Source organism: Ambystoma mexicanum, chromosome 7q (genome assembly GCF_040938575.1).
Source record: "Ambystoma mexicanum isolate Mex_15411 chromosome 7q, UKY_AmexF1_1, whole genome shotgun sequence".
NCBI classification, from domain to species: Eukaryota; Metazoa; Chordata; class Amphibia; order Caudata; family Ambystomatidae; genus Ambystoma; species Ambystoma mexicanum.
The window spans coordinates 555,847,563-555,860,420 of NC_090941.1; the positions used below are offsets into that span (position 1 = coordinate 555,847,563).

A 12,858-nucleotide genomic window follows, 5' to 3' on the forward strand; every position below is an offset into this window, starting at 1 on the left:
TCGACGTGCAGCACCCTGTACTGGGGGAAAAATAAATTCCAAGGCAATGAGCTGGATATAGGAAATATCAAAGATAAGGAATACGTGGGAGGAACATCCAGTCGAAAGAACGTTACCAGGGGTAAGTATCTTGTTCTTCTGGACTAGACATTGCCAGCCCACAGTGACCTCAGTGAAGCCTATCCCTCATTGATTAATTAGTTTAATGTCTAGAAAATGGTGACTTGTTGAACATTTGAGGTTGTGTCCACACTGGATTGAAGCACTGGAGCAATCATATTCTTTTGGTAATTAGTAGATAGGAAACTTTATTGAATATCCATTTGTGCAATTAGGGTACTTTTGTAACTTTGACTTTTAAATTGTGTGGTGAATCCAGTGACGGCATCACTCGATTCATACATACGGGGGAGCTCTCTTCACATGTGGCCAGGGAAGGGCAGTCGCTACCTGATCCCGACCCTGGGGGTAGGTGCCTGAGGGAGGACTACATGGGTGGAGACAACCCTCATGGGAGGGAAGGAGACGCATTGGCAGGAACCTGGTAACGCCCTTTCCACTCAGTCTATGACACTTACTGTGTTAAACCCCCATCCTGTATTGCATATTGCGACATAGAACCGGTCCACCACCCCCTTTGTACTGAGTATAAGGCTTTTTCCCATTCTCCTTATGGAAAGACTGAGCCGAGGAAAAGTGTGGGTGCAATGCAGAGCACTGAACTAGAGGCATGATCTAGCGGTTGGGAGTCTCTGACAGGTGCCGGAACATTTAAAAGCCTGACACTGCAATGAAGATGGAGATTGAGGGGAAGCAGATCCACTTTGCCCGACGCTGGTCGGCAAATGAAGCAGAAGACAGCCGGAGAATGGAACAGGTTATTGGCTGTCAGCAGTGTCATGATAAACTTGGGAGAAGGTATGCCCAGGGGCCTGCAGCTGGAGAGGCTGCGAGAAAGAGGCCACGGCGAAGCGAATGCCGAAAAGCAGACAGGATGCCAGCAGTGAGACATTGCTTACCGGCGAGGAAAACAAAGGCCACAGGGACCCGCACCCAAATCAAAAGTGAAAACTCTGAAAGGCCTGGCAGAGGAGGGGAGTATACCAGGCATGGGAGAAGTGTAAAAGCACAAAGGAAGACAAATACCCCTTTGGCGCACCTATACAAGGAAGCCTTGTCAGGAGAGTATACCAGGCATAAGAGAAAGGTGAAAGTTGTGAACGCCTGGCAGGAGAGTACACCAGGCAATGTGAACATACTGTGAAAATTGGAAGAGGAAGAGTGACCTCTTAAAATTGTGGAAACTCTAGGTGAAGGGAGACATACCCCTGGACAAGAAACTTGAGTAAATTGTGTAACCAAGGCGCAACAGGAAATCTCTTGAGTCTGTGAAATCCTGGGGAAGGGAGCAATACACCTTGGATTGGAGAACTGGATAATACTGAGGAAAAGAACTGTGTTTGTGAGCTATACAGAAACTGAGAAACTGGGGGAAGGGAGCCCCTTCCTGAGGATTGTGGAGCTTTGATTATTTGTTGTTTTGTGCACCCTTTTGGAACTTTCTGTTGGAACTGTGGAAAGAACCATCTTTAACCAGTTGAATGACTATATCCTTTTTCACATTATATAGGTTTACAATGTACGGGTCCGGTTAGTATTTCCGATAAAGTTAGTTGAGGCAGGGAAAACCCTCACAGTGATAGGGCGAGGTAGGTATTTCTCCAACCTTCTTTTCACTTTAATAAAAGTTTATAGCATAATGCCCTTGTGTCCGAGTCTTACTTGTGATAAATTACACTTGCTACATAATTTCTGCATAATTATAAGCGATTAGCAGACACCTGATTCAAGTTGTATCTGCGGGCTTGTTTTACTCTACTTCCATTTTGAAAGCCACTTGTGGCCAGCAACCCCAGCTCTACCGGTTAAATGACAAATGTGATTCTTTTGAAACATATTATCTTGCGAAAGCACTTAGCTGCAGTGCAAAACATCTGTCAACTGATCATTTATAATTAAGGCAAACATATATTGAATTACAAGTCTTGGTTACAAACGTAGCCCAATGAGCAGAAATTGATATCAAATAAAGTGTATTGTTGCTCCAATACTGACAATTACTAAATGGCACTTGCTTCTTTTTCTTCTTTTTTTGGACAAAGCACATGTCTTTGCCTACCATCTGGAGCAGTGGATGGGTGCTAATCCTATTATTGTCCAGAGTCCCCAGTTCTTTGCTTTTTATGAACTGGGATGAAGTCCTGTTCCTGACCCTGAGAACCTTCAGTGGTATGTATCACTGTGACAGCCCTAGCTAATGAATGCTGGGCCTGGATGTGATATACGGGGGAAGCAAAGACCTCCCCCATGGATTTTCCTATGAATAAAGGGTATTCCTCCCTTCTCCACAAGAAGGAGTCACCCCCTTTGAGACTAGGGAGGTAAGCGCACTCTGCAAAACCCTCCCCAGGGGTATGGGCAAGTGGGATATCACTGGGAGTGGCTCCCCTTTAGGGGACCAAAACTCTATATTTCCACAAGGAACTCCCTTGGCCAACCCCCTTATCTGCATATATGGAACTGCCTTCTATAAGGAATACTGGGTCCTCCTCAGGCAATGTTGAATCAAATACGCCATCTGCAGTAAAAGGGAATATCTCTTTAAGGAGATATTCGTATGTTAGTGGGATGAGTGAATCACAGAGGAAGAGGGAGTTTGGTGCACAGGGTAAGGCCCCTCACATAATTACACCTTGGAGAGGCAGAACTGAGAGAAGCTACGGTCCCGAGGCAATTCGAAGGTTGGAGAATGCAAGTCTGAGAAGTCGGATGCCCGACCAGGATGACAACAGCGAAACCGTTAGGAGGATGGGGTGAGAAGAACCATCTTAAGTGGTGCCATGACCACGGCAGTACCATAGTGGGCCAGACGCCTGTATAACAATGCAGAGACCAGTGCAGAGCAGCACGAAGCACTGAAAGCTCCCGCTGGCCAGCGTCCACCGACCACAGCATCCTGCAGAGACGCAGAGAGTGGGACGAATGCGAAGCCCGAGACCTGGAAGCAAAGAAAGCAAATCAACTTACCGAAGCGAGTGCTGAGCCCCGCAAGGTCACCCTTTACAAACAAAGGTACCGGGTTGAATGTGAGAAGCGGGAGGCTGCCGGGACATTGTGTTACAAAGAGAGGAACTTGTGAAAGCCATGAGGGCGACATTCGAACAGTGACTCAACATCACTGGCCATATGATGAGTGAGTAAAGAACACGACGAATAAGGTTGAATTTGAAACTGAGAGAAATGGAAATGAATACCCAGGAAAGGGGGGAAGGGGCAGCAAAAATAATTGTTGAAGAATGAGGAGCACACTTCATAGTAAAGTGTAACAAGTGTAGTGAATTAAGACTGCAAAGTGAACCAAATAACCAGAAAAAGAATCCCCAAGAGAAACCCTAGGAGAGGGGGATCCCTAATTCAGATAGACATAACAGATCTCCAAAAGTTTGTATATCATGAACGTGAGAGACATAAAATAAAAGGAGACATACAATAAAAGGGAAGAGAGTGAGAGAATATCTCAAGGTGAACTGCTCTAAGTATAACCTTGTTGGGAAACCAGAAGCCAAGAACAGTTGCAAGGAGCTACAAGAGCTCCTGGATAAAACCACAAGAAGTTGTCAGAGGACTTAAATATAAGAAATCTATTTCAAAAGAGACACATTTGTGCATTGTAGATACATTTGGACCAACGACTCTCCCCTTTGTCCTCATCTTACTAGATTTCTCTTCTGCCTTGACATGGTCAACCATGCCATCCTGCTCGATCGGCTCCATGATTACCTGATCAGGCCCTGGCCTGGCTGACCACTTTCCTCTCCGATCAACCCTCTCAGGTCCAACTTGGGTCCTTCCTCTCCACTATCTCACTCTCTACCTGTGATGTTCCCCAGGGGTCTAACTTCTCTCCCCGGCTATTCAACCAATACCTGGCACCTCTTGCCCACTGGATTGCTGCTCTCGCCCCAACTTTCAGTGCTATGCAGATGACACTCAGCTTGTTTTCAGGCTCGCTTCTGCCACCTCTTCTCCTCCTCTCATCTCTGTCTGTCTGCTATCCAGGAGTGGTGTGCCACCAACAATCTCTGCCTTAATGCCAGTAAGATCGAGATTCTCCACATCGGCACACCTACACCCTCCTTTCCTGTCACTCTCTGTCCGGCCTCCACTGCCCCTCTTCCTGCTCCCACCTGTGAGGCTAAGAACCTCAGGGTCATCTTCGACTCCACACTCTCCTTTTCTCTTCACATCTCTGATGTCTCTAAGAAGTCACACTACCAACTGCACCTCCTCAGAGGTATTCTTATTCGTACTTTCCTCTCCTTCCCCAGAAGCTCACTGTCTCCAGACCTCTGGTTCTCTCTAGGCTGGACTACTGCAACACACTCTTTCTAAATCTGCCTGCTTCTACTCTCTGCCCTCTGCAACTCATCCAGAACAGGACTGCAAGACTCAGGGATCATATCTATCCACCACTAAAATCTGTGCACTGGCTACCAGTGGCTTTGAGGATTAAGACCCTCTGCATTGCCCTCAAGGCCTTCTGGGGCCTGGGCCTGAATACCTCCAACTCTCTCTTTGTAAATACCTTCCTACTCGAGCTCTTCCCTCCTCCATCTCCAACTCCCTCAGGGTCAGCCGCTTCTCTAAGCAACGAGTTGATGGTAGATCTCTTTCTTCGGCTCGGGATTCCCTCTGAAACAGCCTTCCTGCCTTTCTGAAACTTGAGGAGAAGCATCTTCGGTTCCAGAAGCACCTTAGGACTTTCCTCTTTGCTTCTGCCTTCTCGCTTCCTCTCCCCTGCTGAATTCCTGGCTGAAACTGCACTAGTTACCTGGCTACCCTCTGATCTCAGCCCCAGGTACCCTTCCCGCGCAGTTGCACACCTGCACTGCCCTGCAGCAAACCTTGCACTTGGGTCTGTATCTGTAACCCTACAGTCCCCCTACCTGCACTTGGGACACCTGCTGTCTGCACTTACCCTTGCACTTGCCACCCATTCTTGTTATTGTTTGATCCCATGTACTGCACTGCCCCCTCCCTTTTCCTCTCACACTTTTCCCTACCCCTCTCCTCTGCCCTTGCGCAATCTCAATGTCACTTGGCCTATTAAGATCGTTGTCTCTATCTTCCCTTTGTCCCCCTCCCTTGCCTCGTCGCGCCTTGAAACACTTGTGTATAGGCGCCTTATAAATACCATATAATTTCATATCAAGATAAACCCTGAGAGAAAGCTGCACGAGTATGGGATAAAAGGGAAACGACAAGAAGGTGAAAGACATTCTTTTGGCCTTCTTTTGTTCATATTAGTGGTATGATTAGTTAGAGTTAGGTTTGGGCTGAGGACATTTACTTTGAACTTCCTGACGACAGACAAGCCCCTTTAGTTTCTTTAGTTAGTTAGGGAAATCCCTGTAGCGATAGGGAGAGATAAGCCTTTTCTTTATAAATTCATTAAAAGAATATAGAAATATCTGCAATGTGTTGGACTCCTTCTTCCGACCCGCCACAGTTTACACACTAAGAACGCAGTTTTCTGTGTCTTCCTGCTTCTTGAGATTAGCCTGCAACTGCATTTAAAGTGAATCTAACCTTTCATTTGGCCCCGTCTGCTCCTGGGCCTTATTGAACAAGGTAGTTTATTTCATTGAAGTGCTTTTTTGCCGGTCAGTACTTGTTTTTCCAGGTCTGCCATCAATGTAGAGATATTCTCTGCCTGATTTTGGATTGCTTGCTTTAACTCACAAAGCATATGTTTCAAGTAACTTCTAGTAGCAGGGTATTCTTGTTGGTGTGATGATTCTAGGTGCATGTGGTCATGTGCAACTTTACTAGGGCTGTTTTTTCACCTGTTCTTTGGGTCAAATCATGGTTTTAAAATGTATTGAGTTTGGACCCTTTAGTTGGCCTGGTGTCATCAGCATGAGGACTACAAAGCTCTTCCAACTCTTGCTTAAACATTGCGGGTGGTCAAATTACACAGAAGATGGGATCTAATAATATGTATGTCAGAATATTCTTGGCAGTGCTAACAGATTGATACAAATTGATTGAGTTAGCCTCCTCTCTGCATGCTTTCTAATTTAATTTGGGAGTACTCATCCAAGTTCCCAAACTACGTTCAGACGATCAAAACACTGAGCCTGTTTCTTATAGCCCTCATTGGTTCTTGAAGCATCTGATGCACTCCTACAGAAGCTCAGCTGGTCCACATAATTCACCTTTGCAGCTCTACTGACTGTCACTTGTATGGGGTGAAGGATTTGGGAGCTGGTGGGTATTCCGGCCTGATACAGATGATCAAATTTAAAACACTGCTGCTACAGTGATTCATGCGTTTTCCTTGCTTTATTAGTTTTCCCTCATAGTTCTTTAGACAGACTGTTGGTGCACCACACACTGCTACAATGCAATATTTTACAGCAGGATTCTTCACCACTGCCCGGGAGCCACTGGCAGCCACAACCCTCCACGTGCAGGCATAAAGAGGGGTGGAGAGGTGGGAGGGATGGAAATGGACATGTCACTAGCCACCATCTCCCATGCTGCCCCCACCGCGTGCCGACATATACTACTCCCCCACTCAACCTACAGCCTCCAGAAACCCCAACATCCACACCCTGCCGAGCAAGAAACAATCCACCAGAGCCAGACACACCACTTATTTCAATGCCCAACCAGGGTTCGGACTTCAATTGTGTCTTTTGGCTGATTGTGTCACATGACAGGGCTGCTCCCCTCGAGCTCACAGTAGCCACAGTAGCTTAAACTCCTGAGGACAGGCATCAGTGCATGGGAGTCACCAGAGATGGCGCCATCTTGATAATGCAAAAAAACAAAGGAGGGACTCCAAGCAAGAAATCTACCCACGGCCGTGCTTGGAAGAAGCACATATATATAGAGCAACTAAGAGGCCGGGATATGGAACCTAGTTTAGGCAAAGGGACAAGACTGGATAAAGTTTAGACATATACGGTTGCTAATACAGCTAAATATACATAAAACACATCGCAAGCTGGGAGGTGAAAGAATTCAATTCACATCCTCTACAAAATAGAAAATAGATTTATTAATTGGATAAAATATACCATAAGAATTATAAAATCTCATAATATATCAAAAACATAGAGATAATAAAATATAATTCAAAACATACTGATACATAAATATCAAATGATATTCACTCAAAATAATGTGCAACACAACCAGACCCAATCACATCACCAATCACTCCATTCATACTAAACTCATACAAAATTAAAGTGCATACTTCAAAAACAGTAATGATCTCAAAAATACACAAGAAGTGCATCAACATCAGCAAACAACTTGTACAAAATATTCTAGCACCATAAATGAATTCTGTTCAGTAACAGGTACTGTGATACTAGAAGATAAAGTGTCCGGAAATAGGAGACCTTAGTATGTCATATTAATTGACAATAGGATCAACACAAAGAAAGACCAATCAAAGAACCAACATGTTTCTTTCCATCTTCATGATAGAAGTCGCCATCTTGATAATGCTCTGCAATGCCGGTGCCCAGGCTTCATCTCCACTCTCCACCACCTCTAGTTAGACTACCCACAACCCACTCCTGGGAGGGTCCTCATGTGTAGGGATCAATTTAGATCTAATGTGTGTCACAGAACATTACCTAGTCACCAGGAAGGCCACAGAAACCTTGGGTCGCCGGTAGCTCAGAAGAGCCATGTCTGCTTGGCATGTCCTGTGATCCATTTTAAGTTAAGAAATGTTTTATTAAGCTTTGTAATGGATAACTACAGAATATAATAATCAACAGTTAACCATTATAAGACTTGCTAATCAATAATAAAAGATAGAAATGTAAGGTGAGTTACCAATTAAGACACAATGTAGGGTATCCAGGTTACAATACATGCGGAAATTCACTAAAATATTCTTTGTAAAACTCTAACATCAGAATTAATTGTATAAACCTAAAATGACTACAGGAACACAAAAGAAGAACAAAACAGACAGGACAATACAAGACACAGGAGGAGTTGGAAGAACAAACAAAACTAAAACTGAAGCAACAAATTACCAAGAATCTACTGAGGAGGTATCAAGATATTCGATCAGTGGAATCCACTTTTGATTTATATTTATTGACAACAATTAGAGAAGTGGCACAACCCTTTTCTATTCTGTGAATGTAGCATCCATCTTTTAATCTGGATGTCAGATACATACTGAGATCACAAGTGCAGATAGGCCCTTTGTTCAGTGATACCATGGGGAAATAAGTTATTCGTATTCTTTCAAAGAGGTGATTACCCTCTGTGGTCTATTACATTCTGAAGCGATATAGCAATTTGAACACATTGGTATACTATTATTCTATTTGCTTTAAAGGATGTGGTTGTGAACAGGACTATGGTGTACAGCTTAGGCTGCGTGTCTGTGTAGAATTCCTCTGGCTAGTCCAGCTTCTCTGTATCCGGATCTCCTGCTGTGCTGGGCTTTTTCCCCATCTGGATGACAAGACTGCTCTCTGCTGGGATTTGGATACAGCTTTGGTAAGAAAAGGCTGGGTCTTAGAACCTTCTACCCATTCTTGAAGCTGGATCACCCTGCGTGTTAGAGTTCCCCTGTACTGTTTAAGTACATCTTATGGCTCTTCATTAATGACCTCTCCTCTCCGTTCCAGTCTGCCTTTGCTTTCTGGCTCCTTTTCCTCTTTTTTCTCTCCTTTCTTCCCTTTAAATAGCATTATAATCCCCCCTAACTTGGGTTCTGTTATGTGGAAATATCCCCTATTCCGAAGGCATCATAAAATGAAGATTCTTGTTAGTCTAAACTGCTCATAGTTATTTTACCTTGAGAAAGTTTCATCCATCACCCCTTAAAGCCCTCATTTGCTTTGAGCATGGGCACCTCACATTAGGGATACCTGAATTCCTATTTTAGCCCTCTATTATATCATAGTAAAATTTGAAGGGTTCATTTATCTTCTCCTCTTGGGAATGCTACTTTCTTTGACTTCACAGTCTAACCTTTTACTAGAAACATTGAATTCGTTCATAAAGAGATGTGCACATATTTCACATTTTGCCAAATGCCGGCATGTATCTTGTTTTCCCATCCTGCTTGAAATGCAATAAATCAGAAGTGTGTGATATTCCTAGGAGTTATGATGTCAAACATTCATGTGTAGGTACAAATATGGTTTGGCATATATCAAAGTTTGATATTCTTATGTGCACATTGTGCCTGCCACAACAGTGCACCTACATTAATGTCTGGCCAGTTATTGATATTTATGGGTACCTCAAGAAATGGTTTTAAAAATGAAAAAATATACCTTCCTACACCCATAATAAGGCTTTCCATTTGCCATGTCATTGCACTGTTGCTCCTCAGCCAGAAGCCTATGCGTGTTTTTATATCATAGATCTTCTTCTTGTCCAATTCTTGAATCTTCAAAACGTCTAAATTAAGCTATTTAATGTCAGCCTAGGGAAAACCTGATAGCCAGGGACATATGTTCCACATGTGTTGCTACTTATGACAAAGTTTTACCGGTTTAGGGCCCCCCATAATTCTTGGCAAAGCCACTTCAAAACTCTGCTGTTACCTTGTGTGTCTCTGCCTATGGTATCGGGATCAACGTAGTGCACTCATAACAGACATAGATACACAATATTGCCTTACAGAGAACTGCTCAGTTTATATATTCCAATGCATTTACTTCAAAACCAGACTAAATGTATGGGTCATCAATCCCAACTAGAGAGCACACATTCCTCATTATCTGCTGTGAGCTGCAGAATGTTTTGAAAGGCGCAATTTATATTGTTTTTGTGAGAGTCCCAGCCACATTTATCCAGTTATTGTACAACTTAAACAAACAGGGAAAATCAAAGAACTTTCTTTTTGTTGTACATGTTAGAAGAGTTAATCCCAACTGTGCTCTTTCAAAGCTGCCTGTAATACTGTATGACCATTCCTAATGGGGCATTTTAGTTAATCATACGAACAAATGTGTTTGCAGGGCATTAAAACATTTGTACTTTCCTCAAGTTGTGAGCAGTAATTACATGTGTTTTGCAAAAATAGCACACAAGCTGGATTACTTCACAAAACATGTAGCTCATTTTCCCCATTTTAAAGGATTCCATGCTCTGCTGTTTGTTTACTATCTCTCAGTGCATTTTACATTCCTGTTTCCAATTTCCATCTTTTGTAATATTTGTCTGTTTTAAGAACACCTGTAACATGATATTTTAGAACAAGTCCCTGCATCTCTGCACCCGGCCTCTGCATGCATTTATGAATGTACAGTCCCCACGTTCAATAAGAAACTATTATATACGGGTAGGGTTGGCATGTTTACTTTTCATTCATTTCATAGCTCTATATCTTTTCATGACATTTCAGGGTGTTGGGAAGAACAAGATAGTTGACAGGTTCCTCCACTTATTGAACAGGCCAAGGGAATATTTGCAGTTGCACAGGTAAGGTTAGATCTACTTCCAGTTTTTTTCTTTCTTTTGGAGAACAACATTTCATTAGAACTGTTGCATTGTCCTCCATCTGCCTGAACTCCAGCTTGTCCCCCCTCTTCTTTAATATTCTTACCTCTGCTTGTCATGCTATGGTATCATAATTCTTCTCCTCCTGTCTGCTGCGTTTGATATGGTTATTCACTCATCTCACTGCTCACTTCTTTCTTCTCTTTGTATTTCTGGTTCTGGCCTATCCTCGTTCTTTTCCTACCTCTGTCATTGGCCATATTCTTTCTTTATCTGGCATGTACTCCCTTCTCCCTCCACTTTGCTGTCCCCCACTTCTCTGTCGACTATTTCTCCTTACGGTTTGGATTGCCGCTTTTTTGCACATGATTGTAGAGACCATTCCCACGTGGTTCTTTTTCTTTTGGGTTTCTCCCAAATGATGAACTCCCTGCCTCTGTTCCTCCATTCTGCCCTCACTCATTTTCGTCCTCTTCTGAAACCCCACTTACTCTGCCCCTTTCTTTATTTATTATTCATGTTGTTTCCTCCATTTGTATTCTCTGGTTAAGTTGTACTGCTTGCATTTTTATGTAGTTTGCTTGTATGAAGCTGCCATATCAATGCTATCAAGTAAAATGCACGCATAGCTGAACCCTGCAAATGGTATACTGTAGGTGATGTTTATACCTTTTCTTTTTTTGGCATTTTCTGATAAATTTCAACAAAAGGTAGGTTGATACAAATTCTGGGTATCAGTTGAAATAACTGGACATAATTATTTCTTATGTGAATTAGAATTGTGAAGCTCTTTCAATCCTTTTTGTGGGGAATTGGAAAAAACCTTGTGTTCCAAAATTCATGCTGATGCAGAAGGTAGAAGAGGGGGGATTTGGTTATCCAGATCTAATGAAATACTAAAAATATTTTTTTGCTTAAAGAGTTCATAATACTTTAGGGAAGAAAATATTATAGAGCTAATCTGGCTACGAATGGAAAGGGAGATGTGTGCACCATATCATTTGGATAATCTCTACTGTATGGGAAATTTACCTATTAAGAGGCTTATCTTAAAACCGATTGTGGCAACTAGTCAGGCATTGGGCTCTTGGTTTGGAGAGAATGGACAGAGTTATGGCATCAACGCGGATGCCTCAATCTGGCATAATGAAGCCCTACAAATTAACACTAGATGTCTTAACTGGAACAGTTGGGTCATAAGAGGAATTTTGAGATTAGATGTTATTTTAGATGGGAATAGGGTGTTGAGTTTTGAAGAGTTAATAAGTAGATATGGTCTAGGTCAAAGAGAGGCGGCTAGATATTTGAGCTTGGTTTCTATGATTGAACAAAGGATTGCAATGGCGGGTGGCTCACTTGGAAGGAAGCCAGAGATCACTAAGTTATTAATTGGACAGTAATACAGTGTACGAACTTACATGGAAAAGGGACATCTGTTAGCATGGAAAAGGGACATCTGTTAGCATGGAATGGATTAAGGGATGCTTGGTCAAATGATGTCAACAGGGTCATTTCTGATAAAGATTGCAAAGATATTTTAAGAGTAAGCGTGAATATAGGGGAAGACATGAATTTGCATTTAATCCGGCAGAAAATTGTTGGAAGACTGTATTGGACACCTGTACATTTTTTTAAATTGAAACTGAAATTAGACGAGCTATGCTGGAGCTGTGGTACTGATAGAGGTTCTCTTTTGAATCTACTGTGGAAATGCCCACTGGTACAGACATTTTGGAGAGAGGTGATTGATAGGGTTGATTTAATTTTTGGAATAAGTCTACCAAGATCTGCAGCAAATATAATCTTGCTCTCACATGAAGAAAGGTGTGTGCAAACTAGGAAACACAATTTTTGGATTTATAAGGCAGTGATGATAGCGATTAGGTTGATCCTCAGGATTTGGAAAACTGCGAAGAAACCTAACATTGATGATTGGCTGATGGATTTGCAGGTTTTATCAAAATATGACAAGGTTTCACTGAAGAATAAAGGTAAGAAAGAAGAATATGTATTGTTATGGGGATCGTTTGATGCCCTTTATGATTGAATTTGTAGAGAGATTGAGGAAAACTGGTGAGGTATCTCTGTGAAGAGCTCGGTCTACTTAACTATCCGCTCCTTCCTTATTCCCGCCGCCCCCCTTTTTTTTCTCTCTTTCCTTTTCCCCTGTGTTGTCTTTGTGGAGTTATGTGTGTTTTCATGTTGCCTTCGTGATGATTTGTGTGTGTTAGGAAGAGCATTTGGTAGGGTTATTTTTATTAGGTTTCACATAGTTTGATTGTATTATAGAATTATATTAAG

The 12,858-nt window shown here is 42.6% G+C and overlaps 1 protein-coding gene across 1 annotated transcript in view; it reads left to right on the forward strand.

Annotated features, from left to right (window-relative positions):
- The window catches only part of VWA8 (von Willebrand factor A domain containing 8), a 3,012,337-nt gene that overhangs the window by 1,317,509 nt on the left and 1,681,970 nt on the right, over nt 1–12,858 (forward strand). Inside the window, exon 21 of the mRNA XM_069639376.1 lies at nt 10,463–10,539. Coding sequence (XP_069495477.1) covers nt 10,463–10,539 — 77 coding nt within the window. The remainder of the gene's footprint in view (nt 1–10,462; nt 10,540–12,858) is intronic.